This window comes from Argentina silus (assembly GCF_951799395.1).
Source record: "Argentina silus genome assembly, chromosome: 20".
Taxonomy (NCBI): Eukaryota; Metazoa; Chordata; class Actinopteri; order Argentiniformes; family Argentinidae; genus Argentina; species Argentina silus.
This window is the reverse complement of record NC_139674.1, coordinates 2,021,528-2,043,587: the sequence shown is the minus strand read 5'-3', so window position 1 is coordinate 2,043,587 and position 22,060 is coordinate 2,021,528. Positions and strand designations below refer to the sequence as shown.

At 40.6% G+C, this 22,060-nt stretch overlaps 1 protein-coding gene across 2 annotated transcripts; it reads left to right on the top strand.

Annotated features, from left to right (window-relative positions):
• Positions 1 to 498: 498 nt before the first annotated feature.
• Positions 499 to 13,759, top strand: slc38a2 (solute carrier family 38 member 2). Of its 2 annotated transcripts, none has more exons than XM_083692239.1 (16): positions 499 to 768; positions 1,993 to 2,118; positions 2,247 to 2,325; positions 2,442 to 2,557; positions 4,719 to 4,792; positions 4,941 to 5,033; positions 5,660 to 5,735; positions 6,517 to 6,599; positions 7,009 to 7,067; positions 7,695 to 7,868; positions 8,047 to 8,126; positions 8,327 to 8,427; positions 10,059 to 10,183; positions 10,423 to 10,567; positions 11,001 to 11,098; positions 11,858 to 13,759. In XM_083692239.1, exons 2-16 carry the CDS (start codon positions 1,994 to 1,996, stop codon positions 11,966 to 11,968), a joined length of 1,539 nt encoding a protein of 512 aa, XP_083548365.1. In that variant the 5' UTR covers positions 499 to 768; position 1,993; the 3' UTR covers positions 11,969 to 13,759. The 2 variants fall into 2 exon arrangements, with proteins under 2 accessions (XP_083548365.1, XP_083548364.1); XM_083692238.1 differs by having other exon boundaries at positions 1,993 to 2,121.
• Positions 13,760 to 22,060: the final 8,301 nt, after the last annotated feature.

Sequence of the window (22,060 nt, the reverse complement as noted above, 5' to 3'; positions counted from 1 at the left end):
TCTCCTTGAGAGCAGGGAGGTCCACTTTGAAGCTTGTGTCAGACTATAATTTCAAATGACACCCAGTCTTGTACTTTTCTCCTCAGTTCATTTCAATTTGCGAGTCCTAGAATCTTACTGATAAAAGTCAACGAAAACCGGCCAGCAAGAAAGCCTAATTCTCGAGGTCATCATGCCACATAAATTCATGTCAAGTATACTTAGCAGTCTACATTTTTTTGTTAGAACTATCCGTGGGCACAGTGATCCAAATGCATTTTCTAGGTTAGATGAAGCTTTCCATAAGCAGGTCTCCTGCAAAGGCAAATTCCAGAGAAAGCAGCCAGTTCAGCCAGTGTAGCGTGTGTTTGTATACAAACCGCGTCATCCTCCTGGAGTGTAAAGTCTTTGCCAGGACCAAGCCCCTCCCTCTTCCTCGGGCTGATGCAATGCTGATAGATATAAAGGTGCAGTCAGTCGCCTCCTCCTTTAGAACAGCCTAGATTATAGTGCGCATCACATCGTTGCTCATTTCAAATTATTGAAATATTTAAAAACCGACCTTTTAAGCGTTTGTTTTATTACAAGTGTATCAATATTGTAAGTTAGCACCTTTTTTATTCATTAATAGTCTATCCCAAATAGGTTATATTTTTATTTGTGAATATAGCCTCAAGGATAAATTATTTAGCCCTTGGAATCTCTCATCGGTGAAGGAATTTTCAATTAAAATCGTGAAGGACCTCCACAATTTATAAGCGGATTTTATTCTTCTCCCATCTGCTTAAGGTAAGATTTGGTCAGCGCCCCATAATTTGTGTGTCATGAATTACCTAATGTAGGAAGGCAGTGTTTATAGATTAGCCTAAAATGATTCTTTCATTATTCATATTGCATAAATTCATGTCTTCTTTGTCTAGCAGGTTGTACTTTTAAGACGATTCCATTCAAAACGCACTAGAACAACACTACACATGTTGTAATACGCCTACATGTGAATATCTAATGTTCAATCAGTCAATACCTGGGTTAAGGCTCTCGATCCGTTTAAATTAATTAGGGTCTAAGATACATTCTAGTTAAAATCCCAGCATTCAGGGCGCATTGGGTCAAACTCGCATTGAAATAAATAAATAAATATGTATCATTGATACTGCAGTCTTATGACTGATGTGGGCTACATTCTTGATGAAGAGAATGACGGGGCGTTACCTTTTGGGTATCTGATGTAATAGGCGCAATTGACTCTTCTCCCCTTCATTTTTATGTTAATGAAAAAAAAACACTGAATGATGAAACTGAGACTAAATGTGTCAATATAAGATGAGCCTCTGAGACAAGCCACAACTCAAATGCGCAAAATGGAGCATATGTCCATAATAGAGAAGCACGTGCCTTTGTTTCCATCCGAATCACCCATGGAAACAATTTAATTAAATGGATCCCAACAATATTCAGTCCACATTCCTTTATTTCAAGCTCTAAACACAAAATAGTCCACTTCTGAATGTTTAAAATACTGAATATGCTCCTCAAGTAATTACAATACATACTAAATAGCCTACAATGTGTAGTCTAGTCATATAATCTGTCATCCTGTTTGAATAATCAGGATGTTAAATTATACATACATGCTATTACGATTATAATGACAATTGTCAGCTTCACTGGTATAGGAGAATTTTGCGCAATGGCTATTATGCGGAATTTTGCCATTGAGAGGGTTGTGGCTCTGATGTTGCTGGTTCGCTAGTCAGGATGCCGGCTGGTATTTTTCCACTGGCACCTCCGATGAGTCAACCCCCCTTCCCCGAACTGAGGTCACATGACTAATATGTATGAGGCAGGCTGCGGTGCGCTTGGCTCTCAACTCTCCAGTAGGGCTTATTGATTATTCACCGGTCTGGGAGAACGCACGGTGCTAGTAAAAAGACAGTTGGAGAATGACGCAGGGGAGTAATGCACAATAAAATACGAATTAATATAATGCTCTTGCCTTTGGTTGATTTGCAGCATGAAACAAGCCACGGCCAAGACAGAGATGAGCCGTTTCAATATTTCCCCAGACGAGGACAGCAGTTGCAGCTCCAATAGTAATGAATACAGTTACCAAGACTGCCCTAAGAAGGTTCCACTCAGCAGGTAACTTTACAGTCTACTAGGTCTATGCTAAACCACAGAGATGTTATCAACTGACACATTCTTTTCATATCAGACCATAAACATGACATTTCTACAAATGTTTCTTCTTCTCTGTGTGATTCAAGTCAATACCCCGATATGGATGCAGAGAATCAAAACTTCCTTCCAGACAATCTTGGCAAGAAGAAATATGAAACAGAATACGTAAGTGTTGTCATTTCTAAACAATTTTAGAAATGTGGAGTTTAGGATTTGGAGTTTCGAATTTGACAGTATTTTAAGTTTTTTTTGTTTTACTTATTTGCCCTCATTCTCAACAGCACCCAGGCACCACCTCCTTTGGGATGTCCGTCTTCAACCTGGGCAATGCCATCATGGGCAGCGGCATCCTGGGTCTGTCCTATGCCATGGCCAACACAGGCATCGCACTGTTTGTGTGAGTAATGCTTCGATTGAATTGAACTCATGTTGTTGGATTAAATCATGTTGACTTGTAAATCATATTTTATAGCCAGAAAATGTCTGACTCTGCGGAGCTGTGCAAGCAGGTTACCAAGTCGCCAGAAACACAAAAAGATGGCTCTTGAACCCCTTCTAAAATGTAGCAAAATCTGAGTCTTTCGCTGAGCTCTGTTCCTTTAGTTCTTGCTCTGGTAACTGTGGCAACCCATTCCAGAACCATAGAGATCCAGATTTTTTGTAAACTTTGAGTGTTTGAGTGAATACTTCCACAAACTCCTGATTAGTTTGCTCACAGAATTACACTTCTAATTCTCTGAAATTACATAATTCTCTGTGGTATGCGTGTTAGGCAAGGTCACCAGCACTTCAAGGTCACCCACTCTCAGTATGTACCAAGAGCTGCATTCTGAACAGTTTGTTTCCACGTCTACAGCCTAAACACATTCAGATGTGTCCCTGTGATAGGGTAGGGTACTGACTGATGGTGAACACAAGGAGAGGGATGGCAGGTGGTGGACAACGGTAGACACCACAGACCGAGGTGCAGGTGGTGGAGGAAGATAGATAGCACAGACCGAGGTGCAGGTGGTGGAGGAAGATAGATAGCACAGACCGAGGTGCAGGTGGTGGAGGAAGATAGACACCCCAGACCGAGTTCAAATGGTGGAGGGAGATAGATTCCACAAACCGAAGCAGCAACAGTATTAATATTCTGTGGGTAGTTCTCATCCCCTACCAATCCTAATCTGTATCATTTAGGGAAATAATTCCAACCTGACTTTTTTATTGATAGTGCCTAGAGGTGACTTCATCCTATTCTTACTATCACAGGGGAGGGCTGCACTGACTTGCATACATGCTAGTGGGTGTTTACAAACAGTTGGGCGTAAGAGTATGAGTGTTGGGGTGGGGGGGGTGTTCAGGCCTTGGGGAAGCTGTTTAGCAATGCTAATCCTGCAGCATCGTGGCCAGTGTCACATAAACACTGGGTGGAGCCACGCGGCTGCTAATGGCCGTTGGAGAACCAACTATCCACTCAAACTCTGAAGTGCCACCTTGAGTACTACCCGCTAGCTTTGAATTTCAAGTTTAAAAAAATGCACTACAGCATTTTTATGATCATTTTCTTTCTTTTTTTTTAAGAGTACTATTTAGAAATAGGCCTAGCTGAAATAACGTGCCATCACTTTCTTTCCTCAACGTTTTTATTTTTTCCTGAAAGTGTTTTATTGTTTATTTTATAGAAATAACACATGTGGAACAGTACTTAGTACACCATAAAAAAAAATTCATACAAAAATATTAATCAATGACAATCAATGAAAATATGCAGGCATAGCTTTTTAAAGTTTGTACAATAGAGGCTATTAATACAAGCAGATGGTGCTGGTCCTGCAGGGCTTGGGTGCTAAGAGGATCAAATATACTTCACCTGGAAGTCCAATCATATCCTCCTATGTAGGTGGCTGGTGTATCAAAAACTGCATCCCTTGTCAGTGTAAAGGTCTTGCCAGATCAAGTGACACAGGCTGGGGCTACTGATCCCTGTGTTTGGGTGGGACATAGGGGAAGGTCGTTTGTATGTCGTGTTCCTCAACTTGTTAAAAGTGATACAGCCTTCCCTTCGCTTCTTATTATGAACAAAGCACACTTTGCATAATATGAACTAAAGCCCAGGGCCATTTTACCTTGGATGTGAGGTCTGTGGTTTGTCAGACTGGAGAATGGGACTGGACAACTGAGCTGCCTTTTAAACAGAGTTGGTATAGGACTTTGTGTATCAGGATTTTACTAAGTTGAGTATGGAGTTAATAGGATTCTTTCTCTCTAACTCATCCCCTGGCCATCTAGGGCCGTCTTCTACACTGTGAGCTTGGGCTGTGTTCTTGTAGTTCAGCCTCCACAGGTGTTCTGTTTTGGCTTGGGTCTTCCTGTCTTGCGTCCACCCTCTGGGGTCCAATGGGCTGCTTTTCTCGTGATAGATTGTGGCTGTTCTATCCAGCTCCAATGACGTTTCTTGAATATGCTGTCCTGTCCATGGCTTCCTGTTTTGTGTGCTTGAGGTCAATATGATTGATGTATGGTTAGTGACTGCCAATACTTGCCACTAAATCTGACGTTTTGTTTCTCCACAGAATTCTGCTGGTGGCAGTTTCCATCTTTTCCCTCTACTCTGTGCACTTGCTGCTGAAGACCGCCAATGAAGGAGGTAACTTATAGCACAACAATGTGTTTGTGTGTGTGTGTGTGTGTGTGTGTGTGTGTTAAATGTGTCTGTCACGTGTGAGTTGTTTTGGCCTCTCAGGTGCTTTGGTTCGGACCTGACAGTAATGTGTCTCTGTCTCCTTGTCTCTCAGGATCACTAGTCTATGAACAATTGGGCTACAAGGCATTTGGCATGCCAGGGAAACTGGCTGCCTCCATCTCTATTACCATGCAGAACATTGGAGGTAAGATGAATAAAGAAAATATGAATATAATAATAATAGTATTGTTATCTATATATTGCTTTCCCACAAAACCAAAGTGCTTTACATAGTCCAAAAATCTGCAAGACACACAACACACAAGACAATGTAAAAACGAGACAGACAGACAGCCAGGACTTTAGTACTAAGCTAAACGGTACAGGTGAAGAATGTGGTACGTTAAAAATCTGTTTAGAGCCTTGTCTTATAGGAGTTGATATTGTCTTCTTCTGCATGAAAAACCTCAAATGAGCATTCAAGAAGTCAGACTAAAGCGAGGAGAAACATGCAAAATGTACCTTTATGAGTGGACCATGTGTAAAAGATGTAAACGTCATTGATGTTACACATGGAAAACTGAATGAGCAGCTTTCAGTAAAGAACTGAGAGGTTCAGTAAATGTTAGATGATAAATGATAGTCTGTCCATTTCCCCCCAAGATGCTTTCTGTGAGCAAATAGCTTTATTCATTCTTGTTGCCAGTGCTACTACATTTATTTTCAGTGGCTGTGTGATGTCATTTTTGGAACTAATAGCAAACGTGACCATTTTAATGAAGGACTCGTACATTGATATTGATGACTTTTGCCTATATTTGACATTTGCAGCCATGTCTAGTTACCTCTACATTGTGAAGTATGAGCTCCCGATCGTCATCCAAGCCTTCTGGGGATCCACCAATGGGTAAGGGGCTACTATATGTTTACTATATATGTATGTATGTATGTATGTGGGTATGGGTGTGTGTTACTATATATTTATGGGTGTGGGTAAGGGGCTACTATATATTTGTGTGTGTGTGTGAGTTCACCCTCATAGGCTTTATGTAGTAGGCATGAAGACAAAAAGCATCCCACTGTTATTTTTCAGTCTGTATTCATAGTGAAGTGGGACATGTGCGTCATTCAAAATGGCGGTGGGTTGTTTTTGAGTGCTGTGCTGAGAGAAGGTGAAGCGGGCCCTTTGTACATCTGGTTGGAGAGAGGGGAGGGAAGGGGATGGTGTGTGGAGTGGCTATTCAAAGGGCTCTTTTAGATGAGCCCGTGCCGCATCGAGACAGAGCTTTGGATGAGCTCATTTAGACCACCCTCCAAACCATGAAACATCAAAGACAAACAAGGGGGTGGGGGATGCTATTTTTATGTGCATTGTAGTTCTAAATATGTATGTATTTTTTAGACATTCAAGATATGACAGCCAAATGAAGGGAAAGTAATTCTTATAAAGGCGACAACGTTTATGATATTGGCAATTGTTAACAGCTTAGTATGTTGTTTATTGCTAAGAAGTCACAATTTTACATTTAAAAGCTGTTTGTTATGTTTCTTTTGGATAGAATTTGTTTCCATAATGTTGAGGATAGCAGGCAAGATGTTGAGCGTGCTGTTTTGTTGTGTGTGTACATATTTGAGGTGATGTGTGTGTGGCTGTAGTGCTGACAGTGTGCTCTTGGCCTGTGTTTCAGAGAGTGGTATGCTAACGGAGACTACCTGGTGCTAATAGTTTCAGTCGTCATCATTCTGCCTCTCTCGCTGTTGAGGAACCTGGGTAAGACAACACAGGGTTTGGCAGTGTACAGTTTGTATGTGTTGTGAAATCTAGTGCTTGCGTAAAACTATGGGCGGGGGATGGTGACACACTGTGTTAGAGCCGGAACTGCTTGTTTTTACATTTGTGATTGATTAAGTTTAATTAATATTGATAGATTCTCATTTGGAAAGGGTAGATATTGTGCACATTCAATAACATGGCTAAGATGATTAACCAAGTTATTAAAATCCCAGCATGTTAATAGTAATGCTCACTCACTGTGACACAGTTGTGATAGACACTCATAACAAGTTATTGATAAGTTATGACATAACATGGAAAACAAGTTGTTACTGTTCCTATATTCTTTGCCTTTAACCCTCCCACACATGAAGTGCTCACTCTTTGTTTTCTTTTTCTCTCTCAGGTTACCTTGGTTACACTAGTGGCTTCTCCCTGCTTTGTATGGTGTTCTTTGTGATTGTGGTGAGTCAGAACCCCCTCCTCTGGTATAGTCAGGGCTCCAGAGTACGCTGTTTGACTTATGCTGTGCGAGTAAAACATGTTGTTGGTGCGAGCTGCAAAAACTATAAGTGCATAAGCTTAAATAATGTTTTTATATTGCAATTGTATATAATGCATGCAACATGTTTGATATTCATTCTAATAGCCATTTGATATTCATTCTAATAGCCCTCTCAGCCCTCTGACCTGCTCTGGTAACCTAATAGCCTACTGAATGATGTTGCGTGTAAAATCATACATTCAACTGTTTACTCACTCGACTATTGCACCGTGACTTTTGATCCGTGCCTCAGCCAAAACATTGTTGTTCCTTGACCAGTCATGTTTAGAAGTGCCGCTATTGCAAAACTATTCTCTGGTAGTTTTTCACCTGCTAAAGTCAAAGCCATACATGAAAACTGTGCACTACATTAGGTGGTATGAAAACTATTATCTGGCAATAAATTACTTGCTACAGTTATCATAATGGATGGCTAATCCAACAGTGACAGGTTCTCTGACTTTCTTTTACTGGACTGATCATAATAGTGAAACAAGGCTAATAGACTGAACTGAACTGACCTGAACTGAAATGGTTTTTGTTTGCAGGTGATCTATAAGAGTTTCCAGATTTCGTGTCCTTACCTAACTGATGGCGACGTAGATGCGTTGAATGAAACCATCAGCAAGGTCCTGAACACCACTATGTCCCACGTCAACACCACTGCAGTGGCCTACAACGAGGACGTCTGCACGCCCAAATACTTTGTCTACAACTCTCAGGTGAGTGTTAGGCCTGACACTTGCCTACACACTCTCTCTCTCTCTCTCTCTCTCTCTCTCACACACACACACACACTCACATACACACATGCACACACACACACACAGAACATATTCAATCTTGTACACACACAGGCAGAACAGGCCTCTAACCCCTTGACTCTGCTCTCTCTCCCAGACTGTTTACGCCGTGCCCATTCTGACCTTCGCCTTTGTGTGTCACCCCGCCATCCTGCCCATGTATGAGGAGCTTAAAGAGTGAGTATACCTCCTCATGTTTAACCGGCTGCCACGTAGCCAAGGCATTTACACACACACACGCACACACACACACACGCACACACAAACACACACACACACACAGGTATCTTATTACTGTAGCACCTGCAAAGTAGGGGGCAGAAAGGACTTTGCAGTAGTGTAGTGTCTAAACCCGCCTCCATGTTTTTCCTCCACAGCCGGTCCCGTAGGAAGATGCAGGGCGTGGCCAACGTGTCCTTCCTGGCCATGTTCATTATGTACCTGCTGGCCGCCCTCTTCGGATACCTGACCTTCAATGGTGAGCCTCCCCTTCCATTCAATTCAATTACAGTTTATACGTAGTGTATTGGAGTTTAGTTTACCACTCTAACTATATGGTTTCAGGAATTTTCAGCTATCTCTAACAAGAACATTTTCAAATGTAATAGCCAATTTCCTTACATCTCACTTGCTTAATTTAACTGGTCCCAAACACAACGGTCAAACGCAGCCTAATCATCCTTTCAAACTTTTCAAAACAGTCAACCTTTCAAAACAGTCTTTCAAAATTAGCTTAACAAACTAAATCATATGTTCTTGGAAAATAGTTACTGTAATCCAGAGCGAAAGCTCAAAATGTCCAATTAAAGGTGCAATATGTTAAAAAAAAAAATGTCCTAATGGTTGTAATGACTGTTTAATCAGTAACGGTCAGGGAATGAGATCCCTTGAAAGACATATTTCATTTACAAGCTCTACTTTAGTCCTGACACCAGGGGTGTTCTAAGGGAGTGGACTCACCGATTTTCGCCTTTCTGTCTCTGGTGGCTGCCTCTTTGAATCATGCACGCATGCAGAAATGCAACAGTTAACATCAGACACTGCAAGTCCATTTCGGGGGTTATATTATTATTTGAGAGGATGATGTTGTTTGGAACTTCAAACTGAATTTTACCACGGTGGCAGATTTCTAAAAGACTTACACCCTGCTGCTTTAAGTTTGAAATCAGTTTGGGCAAAATAAGATAATCACATCAATAATTGTGAGCATTTCATTCATTTTGACTTATTTTACCAGGGTGGTCTACTCAATAACAAGTGTCACTGTTTTCCAGAACAGCATAGTACACATAGTGCATGCACAGGCATTGCCAGGTCCGTCTCCCTGAGAAAAACAACACACATAAACAGCTGCCTTATATGCCAGTGTTCCGCCTGTGTGTTTATTATAGCAAGGACATCACATTATGTGTTCACGTTCATGACTTCCCTGGAACTTCAAACCGGTTATGCAAGGGCCCCAGATATCAAGGACTTCCTTAACCAACATGACATGGCATAACTGAATGAATAAAGGGGAGTAAAAGTTGCACAATCTAGGTCAGAACTAGGTTGTATTCAGATGTGTCTCTCAATCTCCATTTGATTTGGCTGTACTTGTAACTGGCTGTACACTGAACTGATAAGCTCCAATCTAAAGATGTGTTTGAATGAACACCAAAGCCTCTATTTTTAGTCTGCGCAAAATGGTCGGAAGTCTCGGGTTAAGTCAAACGCAGGTGTATTGGCAATGTGTGTCTGCGGTAACTGGTGAAATTACCATAGTGCTTGTTAGAGGCGTGTTCATGACAATGACCAGGCCAAGTGCCATCAGGTGCGCTGAAAGATTCTGGCCTTGAAAATAGCACAAATATTTCAGACACACCCCCTTGTGCCACTGGCAGCACACCACAACTGGTTCAAATATAGCCCCAAGAGTAAACAGGGATGTCAAAGTCAGGGGTTATCATTGAAGGTTAGGTGTAGCAATACTCTGGTTAGGTGCAGGAACATTATGTCAGCCATGATGATGATGTTTCCATTCCTATTTGATCTGTTCTTGTTGGAGGTAGCGTGATCCATGTTGTTTAGACAAGTGATCTTGAGCATATCTCTCCTTTCTTTCCCCAGTCAATGTTGAGCCTGAGCTGCTGCATACCTACTCTAAGGTCTACAAGTTTGATGCCATCCTGTTGATCGTCCGCCTGGCTGTGCTGACTGCTGTCACCCTGACTGTCCCTGTTGTGCTGTTCCCAGTGAGTAACATCTATCAGATATGCATGCATGTCTGTCTGTCTGTCTGTCTATCTGTCTGTCAACCTCTCAGAGCTGTCTGTCTTGTCAACCTCTCAGAGCTGTCTGTCTGTCTATCTGTATCCATTGTTGTAACACAGTGGAATTGCACACATTTAAAACACTCTTTCTTTTGAGTCTTGCCATAGTTCAGCTTTGTTTGCTATCTTTGCTAATGTGATCCTGAACTCTCTCTCTCCAGATCCGCACCTCTGTCAACCAGCTGCTGTGTGCCTCCAAGGAGTTCAGCTGGATCCGTCACACCATCATCACAGTGATTCTGCTGGCCTGCACCAATGCCCTGGTCATCTTCGTGCCCACCATCAGAGACATCTTCGGCTTCATTGGTGAGTGGGCAGCACCTCTAACCCTAACCCTAACCGTCTACACCTCTACACCAGCGGTCGAGTTAACCCTAACATTAAAAGAAAGTCCAATTCGAGAATTGAAATTTCCTCACGAAAATCTTTTTTATTTAAAAAAAAAATAATATATTAATCTTTTGGAATTGACCAGACTACAATGGCATTGACCTTAAAACTGTTGTTGGATTTTGATTGACATCTTGGCTACAAAGTGGAAAGCCTACCTGCACTGTAAATAGTGACAGTATCACGTCTATGATTTAGCCTGTCCATTGTAGCGTAGTAGGCAACACCCATCTTGCAGTAGCAGTTGATGCAGTATGTGAGATTGAGATGTTTGTGGGCAATGTCTGCCAATACCAATGTCATTCATAGAATGTAACATCCTGATTGAGCCTGCCCTCTCCCTTTCCAGGTGCTTCTGCTGCAGCCATGTTGATCTTCATCCTGCCCTCGGCTTTCTACTTAAAACTGGTCAAGAAAGAGTCCATGAAGTCTGTGCAGAAGATTGGGGTAAGGAGCAGTCATTCTCCTTGTTGGTTTATATAGACTAACGTAGTCCAAACACATATTCTACACACACAGGTGTACTTTGTGGGTCTGTCGCAGTTTGGAATTCTCCCATCTTTAGTTTGAGATGGAATTGCTAGCTCCTTACAGTAGCTCTCTGCGCCAACTGTACACTCACTGGCTGTCTTGCATAATGTCAGACAAAAAAAAAATGCCTGTCTTCATTTGAGCCACAGGGCCAGTGTCCGCAGTGCCGTGAGTGGAATGCAATAGCTGTTACCTCTGAAAAAAAGTACATTTAAGGGGTGGATTTCTCCAAATCAGTGTTCGGTAATACTCTCTAACTGGGAGTTGAGACAAAATTTGGCATAGTTAGAAAGGTTTTATCAGCCACAAATAATAAAACAACAACAAATGGGGGAAAATGCAAGCATGGCAGTTGTTACGGTTGTTTGCTCTACCCCCACGGGTGGCTTGACACAACCGCTGTGGTGCCGTAGCACGGTTGTGTCAAGCCCCGCAACAGCCCAAGTACTTAGTATATAGGCCTTCATACATACACAGATACATATAGTACATAACAATAAACATACCACCTAATATAGTGCACAGAAAGACAAGCAGACCTGAAGGGGAAAGCTAAAGAGATTGGTGCATGGCTTAGTGAGTGAAGAGGGGTGAAGAGTGAATGAATTGCCAATGGTTGGTGATGATAAGGATGATGATGATGATGATGATGATGATCCTCCTATCTCTCTCCAGGCCGCTGTCTTCCTGTGCTGTGGTTTCTTCGTTATGATCGGCAGCATGTCCCTTATCATCCTGGACTGGATCCACATCTCATCCTCCACTGGCCACGATGACGGACACTAGGAGGGTTGCCACAGCTCAGTCGCTAAACATCTGACTGCTAAGACTGCTACCCAAGAAGGAGAAGAAAAAAAACTCACAAGATGCTCAGCTTTAACCTCTGAGCAAAAGAACATACCATTCCAAGAGAATGTACTGAACTTTGTACAGTATGCTGTTAGGCCACAAAGATGATGAGATTTTCTTTTCCTATTGTTGTGCTTTTTTTTGTTTTGTTTTTGTTTTTGATTTGATGTTTACTCATTTATTTTGTAGTTCTGGTACAGTTGAAACTTTTGATGGTGCCTCAAACAGGGATGGTTTAGTTGTAGAGTTCCAATGCAGCTTATATTCAGGTACGTGTGATCTCTGAATTTTGGCCTCAACCTTTTGTTGCCCAGCGAAAATGTTTGGGACCCAGAGTCGCACGCAAATGCGAACCTCCTGGACTCATCAGAGGCAATAGAAATGAAAGTAGTCACTACTCAAGGTGAATAAGTTCAAATTATTTTTAAACTTTGCCAAAAAAAAGTATTTGTAATATGTGTTTATATATTGAAAAGCACTTAATGTTCAGCACACTCGTGAAAAACTGTCTGTTCACGGACTACTAGACCGCTTATCAGTATTTGTACCAAGGCTGTGTGACCTTGCAAATAGTGTCAGCTTTACTTGTAAAATGCTTTGTCTAAATCAACAAAACCTGCCCTCTTAAAAACCCCACACTGGAAGCTGCAAAAGATCTCAGAAGTCTTTTAAAACTGTATAGTGATTATAATCTATTGAAGACCTTGTTCAAATCTTTTTTGCAGCAATGACACTACTGCTTGCAGATGGGGCTTGCTCCCTGTTGAATCTCCCGCCAAAGGGCGTCGGGGCGTTACACTTTTTTTCGTTACGGAAGAATACCTTGAATTTACCACATGCTGTGGTTGTAATAATGTACCTGTTTCACTTGCAAAAGAGTAAATGTTTTTTGATGGCAAGGCCGCACATAACTATAACATCATGTCAACGTTACTTAATGGCTTCCATGTTGAGCGGAGAGGAGGGCGGAGGAATGGTTTGTGAGCTGCTTAGTGTATCTGTCACAATTTCTGTGTTTTATCTTATGGTTGGCAGCTTCTCCTTTTTTAAACGTTTCCATACTTTTAAAAAAGAGCCCAAAGCTTGATAAGGATACGTGTCATGTCCCCTTGTCACCTCGTCACGACACGAACCTCGCGGCTCACTGTGCTTCCAATGCTAACCTCACGCATCATCCAAACTGTTATTGTCCAGCAATTATTTATGGACTTGAAATCAATGTAATTTAATCTATTTTACTATATTTATATATTGTACATATATGTATATATATATATCTATGAGTTGAACTGTATATACGCTTTGTTTTGTTTGACTTTTCTTTGGCAATTTGCAAGACGCATCTGAGCTGTAAAAAAAGAAAAACTGGTGATTTTGTGTTTATCGACTTACCCCTTACTGTAGAGCTATCAGCTTTCATCTCTGAAACCTTAGAGAGTAGTCTCTTTGCCACTTGCTGTAACTCTAAAAGTCCATGTTTAATGTGGAACCCTACCAAAACACAGTGGTGGTAGTCTGTGTGTACACCTCAGACATGTTCACTTTTGGCCTCTGTTAACCTGTATTTATTAACGTGTTCTACGCACATCTCGGTTGGAGAGTATGTCAGCCATCTCATGACCTCAGGAGCAAAGAGGGCATTGCCCACCAGTGTTACACTCTTGTTTCAATGAAACACTATGTATATCCTGTAATTATTGTCAAATTAAAGTCAAAGATAATCCCTGATATGGTCTTTTGGTCTTCTTGTGTCACTGTGTCTGTATTATTTGGCAGAATGGTTTGCTTGTATCAACTAAACTACAATATGTAAAAAATATCCTCCTCACTCCTGCTGCTTCTTCTACTGGCCACCAGTGACCGCCAGAGACTCCTCATTGTTACCCTTAATTCACCTTATTTAGTTAATTGGCTACACCTGTGTCTAGTTATCTGACCACATAAACCAAGCCCAATTGTTACTTCGTGTTCAGTCCAGAGCCTTTACCATTGTATGTATCTGTATTACTTGAGTTTCCTAGTGAAGTACCTACGTTTTGGATGATTGCAAACCTTGACTCCTGCGTTATTGCTGCACTTGGGTCCATACCACTCCACCCCGTTACAGCAGCCTTATTTCTATTACAGCATATTGGATGACTGTCATTTATATTCCATTCACCCAGCTCAATGAAATCATAGGTTTAGGCTACTGTATTTACATACACATACCCATCATGAGGTTGCTACAACCTATCCTAGAAAGTTAATAACGCAGGTGCACATGAGGAGTGTTACATTGGAGTAATCAAGATGACAGTGACACATTCTTGTCTGCATCTAGCTGACCTGATCAACTGCACACACAGTTCACTGTGATATCAGCCACATTCAGCATCACTTTGCTCGTTGTATAATTCCGTCTCGCAGCCACACGGTCTCCTCCTCTCACCTTTTCCCTTTGCGTGGGGACTTCAGTGTACAACAGCTGTCTGTGACCAGGCGCAAAAATCTCTAAGCTAAATCTTCATCCAATATATATAACCAATAACCGCTACACAGTTTACGTTATCACCATATACTTATACTAACGTGCGTAACCTACAATTCCAATCCATGTTTACAATCACGGAAAGCAACAAGCAGTTTAGCAGTTACACCGACGGGCCCCGGTGGCAATACATTAATACATTTGCTAATAAACATTAGCCTAGGAGATTAATTCTCTGATCTTTTTACACCATGGTGCTACCCTAGAGGGTGCTGTTGAGACTACTCTAGATCTTCATTGCATAATAGTGTCCTTGCAGTAGCCTAATCAGGTATTTGGTGATATGAGAATATATTTAGTAGTAGTTGTATCTAAAAAGGATAACTTTCGGTAACACTTTACATTAAGGTCACATTTGTAAAGGGTTTATAATTAGTTCATAAATCACTTATAACCTGTTTACTATTCAATTATAAACCATCTAAAACAGTTATAACTCATCAGTTTAGATTGTTCAATATTCACTTGGTGCTTGCCAAATAGGGAGCTTGTTATTAATTCTTTATTAATGCACATATAACTAAAAACTAACCTTGATGTGAAATCATGCAAAATTATTTGCAATGGTTGCACAGTTGGGAAAGTTACATCCTGAATTGTGGGGATTATTCAACTGGCACCAAACCGATTCAACACATCTTTACATACAGTACAATGTTAAGATCTCCCAAAGTACAGTACAGCTGTCACCATGTTTTTTTTAACCATGGCCCTTGAAATCCTGATGTCCTTATCAACACGTTCCTCAATTAAACATGTCCACAATGCAGGTTCACAGATTTTATTTGTTGTACCCCTTCTCTGTGTTCACCGATGTGTGGTTAGTGCTCTGAGCTAGTTTGGGTATATCAATGAGTACAGTAGACCACATTGATAATTAAGCCACATGAGTACTCTTCTATCCTGTGTACTTATGGAGAAAACCTCTGACCATATAAGAGGTACCAACATGTACAGTACCAGTCAAAAGTTTGGACACACCTTCTCATTCAATGGTTTTTCTTTATTTTTTATTATTTTCTACATTATAGATTAATATTGAAGACATCAAAACTATGAAGGAACACATATGGAATTATGTAGTAAACAAAAAAGTGTTAAACAAACCAGAATATGTTTTATATTTTAGGTTAATGTCACACTGTTAACCATTTATTAATGACTTACCAATATTTATTAATGGGTTACCAATATGTTTAACTGATGAAATGTGGCCTTAATGTAAAGTGTAACACCGTTAAACATGAATTAATGAGTTACCAACATTAATTAATGAGTTATTAATATTCTAACTGATGAAATGTCACACTGTTAACCATTTATTAATGACTTACCAACATTTATTAATGGCTTACCAATATGTCCAACTTATGAAATGTGACCTTAATGTAAAGTGTAACACCGTTGATCATTTATGAATGACTTACCAATATTTATTAATGAGTTATCAACATTCTAACTGATGAAATGTGACCTTAATGTAAAGTGTAACACATGACGTGACATGTATGCACATGACATCATAAAAGACGACCAAACATTATCCAGATAGCTGAGTGACAGGTTACCATAATCTGGACAAGCGAGTGGACATAGGCTCTGAAAATAGCTAAAAACTATTTGATTCAACTACGGTGGAAGATTGATAACTTCTGTAGGCTTTATTGGTCGGTGATATAGACCTTTGTAGATTATTCTTGCAGTAGCCTAAGTGACACAAAAATGCTTCATGATTTATTTGAGAAATTGAAGTGTCGTTAATTAAGTCTACTCAAATAGGTTTATTTAACATCAGCATTTTGGGTATTGGACTGTAAAGACATATTTTACTCCGCACCTAGGCCTTGTGATTGTTATACAGCCACTGCTTTATGAAAACTGTCCAATGAAGTTGTCATTCATTATCCGCTAATATCCTAAAAGTACTGGTTTGAAATACCGTTTGTTCGTCTGTGAATTTTTGCTTTATACCGTATTGAGATTGTATTGTATTGTTGCTCTCTATTGTACAGCCTACTTGTAAGGCGGTTGTCAAAAACCATATGGCTAAATCAATGTAGGCTATTCAATCGAAATCGTTCTACCCCGCCATAGGTAGTTTTGCTCCATCATCTTAAATGAAATACACGTTGTTTTCATCAGCTTGTACTATAATAGCCTAATAATTGGTTATTCTTATCATCAATTAATTTCAAGGACTTTCAAATATATTCTACTTAAAGTAAACAAAAAAACGTTGTATTTGGGTGCAGACTTCAATAATTTGTATTAAGATATAATAAAACTTTCCGCAGAGAATATAAACTTGTCCTCGTTCACGTTAAATTACATCTCTTTTAGTGACTGTATAGACCTTATTTAGGAAGACAATGTATATATTTAAAATATATAGTCTCATAGCAAATTAGTCTACTGTCTTTTAGGCCTACTTGCCTGTTAATTGTTTTCTTGGCACGACAGGTGGTGTGGATTAGTGTTGACATTTCTTTGTTGCCCACCACCACAAAATCAAACAAGTGGACAGTAAACATGTTGTCATGTTGTAATGATGTAGCGCCCCTCCATGTGTGAATTGGTGACAATTATTCAGACGTATGACTGAAAAGTTACCGGACGGTGTAGTGCTTATTTTATTCATTATCAGTCTTGCTTCTTACAGCTTTGCATTTATTTGAAGGCAGTCCACGGATTTAATGTAGGCTGAAACGTTACTGGAACTTGTAGTGCTTATTTTATTAATTTCCAAGAATTTTACCGTATTTTTGTAAAACAGTCAATAGTCCAAAAGGTGCGTGCGCTCTGAGGTGCGCTCTGCTCTCCTCCTCAGACTTTAGCCTCACCGCACCATCAAGAGATGATGGCGTCACCTCCAAACTTCTAACAATCTCTAGGGCAAGACGCATCATTCAAATTGAGTGAAAATTGGTCCAAACAGTGTCATTTTGTAAATGCCGCATCTGTATGGCAAGACGCATCATTGTCCCAGTGGTGTTAGAGATAAAACGTGTGACTTTTCAGAATTTTGTGACATACGAATGGACAGAAGCCGATCCATAGTCCTATTCCCGATTTCATTGTGGGTGACAATAAGTTCCTTCACGGGGAAACTAACGTTTTTATATTGTATTGAATATTCAGGTCGTAACAACGTCTTAGGTTGAAGTCATTATGAACAACGTCACAATCAGTGACAAGTGACATTTTTATTTCATGTAGGCTTCAAATAAAACATAGAGATAGTAGATAGACAGCAGATGTGGGGATGTAGAAGACATTCATATGAATTTGTCTCCACCCTGCTGTTTCTCCCGAGAAATCGAAAATGGAGCGTGTTGATGGTGCCTAAATACGCAGAAGGTTTTTGTACCTTCGTGGGCATGGCCTCGGCCCCACAGGTTAGTGAAATTATTTATTATGCTAAATGGGATCCTTGGGACGACCCTACCCTAAACCATCTAAACTTAACCATAACCCTTACCTAACGGTTTTAAATCTTAACTTCAATGGGGTGACAGAGCCAGACTGTCAAAAGCATTCCACTTAGCATTTACAATGAAAGTCATTTTCAGCTCAATAAGTCAGAGAGTTACAGTCATATAAAGCTTGTATTGTCCTCTGCTCTTGTCATTCAGGAAGTGAAAGGCAAAAAGAAAAAGAACGCAGGGAAAAAGTGAGTGAAGAAATAGAAGGAACAGCAGCAGGAGACAATAAACAATGAGGAGATTGAGAAAGAAGTATTTATTTCTGATTACAGGATTATCTGGTGGCTGCTGCGTAAATTGTAATGGACACCTGCAAAGACTAATGGACACCTATCCACTCATCTACTTCCCTCCCAACCCCACCTATCTACTTTTTTAAGCATTACCAAAAAACTAAGCACAATTATTACCAAATCTACACACATATGGACATACACATAAACATAACTACCTACCTCCCTTCCTACCTACCTACAGTACAATACCACATACCCAGCTACCCACCTTCACACACACACAGACACAGACAGACAGACAACCACTTACTTACCATACTGTACATACCTCTTACCTTTCACATACAGTACATACCCACCTACCTAGCTTTCTTCCTACCTACACACACACACACCTCACATACAGTACCTACAAAAGACATTAGCAGAATAAAATAAAAAAATATTTTTAATGGATTGGATCTTGCTGATTGCTGTGTTAGTGTTTTGAGCTCTGAACAAAACAGCAGTCACAAGAGGAGACTGTGTCATTCCTAAAAGAAAAAAACACCTTTTGACAGTCAGCATTCTCCATCACAGGCATCAGGAAATTGTATTTCTTGTAGTATGTTGTCTTGTATGTTTCCTGTATTTGTTTCAATCTGTTATATCCTACTATACTACTGTATGAGTGATGCGTATGTGTATTGAGCTATGTTAATGTATTTGGTTATGTTTAGTTAGGGACTGCGGACGTCTGAAATGTATGTTTTAAATTGCAGATGGTCCCTTTAAATAAACTACTACTACTAATATCCATGGATATGCCATGTTAGAAATGGTCCTCTCCAAATATTCTTAAAGCTCATAAATCTGTCCTGGATGCCACCGTTTGCTCCACACATCGAAGTTATTGGCAGTTGGTCATGACAACCTTCCAGAGGAGGCTGGTGGAGATAGAAATCGGAGGACGGGCTCATTGTAATGCTTGGAATGGAATGAAGGATTATATCAAACACGTGTGTTTCTCCACTGCTTCTTTCATCATAGAAGTTAAAGTAGGAGGGTTTATCCATTCTTGACAGAGCAGTTGTTCAGTCACAGGAAAATAAAGGCACTACCTCCTATCATGTGACTTTCAATCTGAATTTGGGCATAACATTGCCCCATTATAATCATGCATTGCTGGAGTAAAAGACTGTTTGAGAGGATCAGTTATGAGCAGTTGCCCTTTCAATACCTGTTGCATGATGGGGATAAAGAGATCACGCAATGCTCACACAGTTTTTAGAGTGTGAAGCCCCGCAGTCACTTCTCTCTTCATATTGGAAGGCACTTTTCATGACCAATCATGAATGTTTTCTTGACATGTGTACCGTATACGAGCCCTATATGTTGTGATGTGTAGACTGTGGTAGGATACCAATTATTATGGTATTTGAGATATCTTTTGATTGCACATATCATCAGTTGATGGTTGTGTTATGTGGTGATTATTCAAATATAATTTATGGAACAGTTTATGGAGGATTTCATAGCCGTCATGTTGTCACCGCCATGTTTTCAAGCCATGCAGTCAGAATTGCACTTCATTGTCCAACTTAAGACTGCACAAATACATTGAATTGCTTACGTAGCTAGTTAGTAGCATCACCTTTGAGGCAGCAGCTGGCCATAGCCTACCCATACATTTGTAAATGTTATATATCATTTGATAGGCAGTGCTTGCATCCAGAGTTCTGTCAATGAATTTGAGAGTGGTAACAAACCCATCCCTCAGCTTTATGTGGCAGGGCTTTAAGCTTGCTGCTCATGGAAGGTGCTAAAATAATAGACTTGTATCTTTGAAATCATGGTGGGAGGTTTTTTAGTCTGTGGTTAGATTAATTTGACAATGGCTCTCCCTACTGGTAAGAATAAGCACATCAGCGAAATATACTTGCAAATGATATAGGGGTCTATTCTCATTTCCTCGTGCACCACCGTACGCGCACGGTTCTGTGCTTTACGCGTCGAATGCGGAGCTCCAGTGCGTATTCTGATGTCAGCCTAGTACAAACCATTGCGCCAACTGCGTGTTTGGGGCAGAGAAACTCATATTTGTGGGTTGTATCTCATGAATATCATAGATACGCGCATTCTCATCTGATATTTCATGTGCAAAAACGCCATGTTCCCTGCGCACTGGAGAGCTTGCATCAAGTCCAGCAACACTATTGGAAGACTTCGATATAGTAGCTTTTCCTATCCGTATTTTATGGATAACTCAATAGGCTAATCAGGTAATGTAACATTGCTCACGTCATGGCCATTTGTTGAAGTGACACTGGAAAGACTTGAATACCATATACACCATACACACTTTATTAGGTACACCTTGCTAGTACTGGATTGGACCCCCTTCTGTAGCCCATCTGCTTCAAGGTTCGACGTGTTGTGCCTTCAGAGATGGTCTTCTGCATACCTTGGTTGTAAGGAGTGGTTATTCGAGTTACTGTTGCCTTTCTATCATCTCGAACCAGTCTGGCCATTCTCCTCTGATCTCTGGCATCAACAAGGCATTTTCGCCCAGAGAACTGCCGCTCACTGGATATTTTCTCTTTTTCGGACCATTCTCTGTAAACCCTAGAGATGGTTGTGCGTGAAAATCCCAGTAGATCAGCAGTTTCTGAAATACTCAGACCAGTCCGTCTGGCACCAACAACCATGCCACGTTCAAAGTCACTTAAATCACCTTTCTTCCCCATTCTGATGCTCGGTTTGAACTTCAGCAGGTCGTCTTGACCATGTCTACATGCATAAATGCATTGAGTTGCTGCCATGTGATTGGCTGATTAGTTACCGAGCAGTTGAACAGGTGTACCTAATAAAGTGGCAGGTGAGTGTATGTAGCAGCATTGAAAAAGCAAATAGCACTGCAACCCTTATCTGTGGTAGTATGTTTCTCTTTTTAGCACTGCACTCTCGGTCATTTAGCCTACCCAGGATCAGTTTTTATTGAATAGCCTAAATGTATATAATTTAAAATGTATTGTCAATTTTGCTTACCAATTAGAAAGAACGGTCTCGCTGATGGAGGGAATCCGGTCCAAGAATAACATAACACATACAGTTCATATTGTCTTATTACTGTATGCACTGGGATACAGGAGAGTATGACAGTACAATTAAGTGATTACTCGCCAGCCCTCCCAGGGTTCGGAAAGCCTACCTTTGCAGAAAGTAGCTACAAAAGGGTGGAAACTCGTTTGAAATGAGTGACGCCCCACCATCCGTCAGAGCAATGAAATACCTTGCTTGGGCGGAGTTCCAGAAAAACAGTTACGTTTTTCCTTCAGGTTTCCTTACATTTTCTACAATGTTGCAAGCTAGCATAGGCAACAACTCTCAAAATAGTCGAAATAGTCTCACCCGGTCAGAAAAGAAACAGACATAACAACAAACAACCATTCTACTGGCATGTGGGGGGAGGATTCTTGGAATGTAACGTCCAATGAAATTGCAAGCTCATTCTCCCATCGCTCCGTCCAGTTCAATCCAAGTCAGATCGGCTAATATAAAATTCTCCAGACCTCCAAAAACCTCCTCTGCCCTCTCTACTGGCCTTCAATCATATTCAAGACCCTGGTGCCTGTATACAGGGCAACAAAGGGAACAGCTCCTCCTGATCTCCAGGCTATGGTCTGTCCCTATACCCCAGCATGCTAATCAATCTGTAAACCTAATCAATTAACTCATTTTCAAACAGCAATATTTACTACTTCAATGTCCTTAACCAAGGCTTACCAAGGACGTGTGTTCA

Bases quoted from the DNA above. Each gene is read 5' to 3' on its own strand.
- slc38a2 (XM_083692238.1), top strand. From the start codon at position 1,994: ATGAAACAAGCCACGGCCAAGACAGAGATGAGCCGTTTCAATATTTCC. The intron at 4,793-4,940 runs GTAACTTATAGC...CTTGTCTCTCAG, and splicing joins GAAGACCGCCAATGAAGGAG to GATCACTAGTCTATGAACAA. The intron at 6,600-7,008 runs GTAAGACAACAC...TTTCTCTCTCAG, and splicing joins CTCGCTGTTGAGGAACCTGG to GTTACCTTGGTTACACTAGT.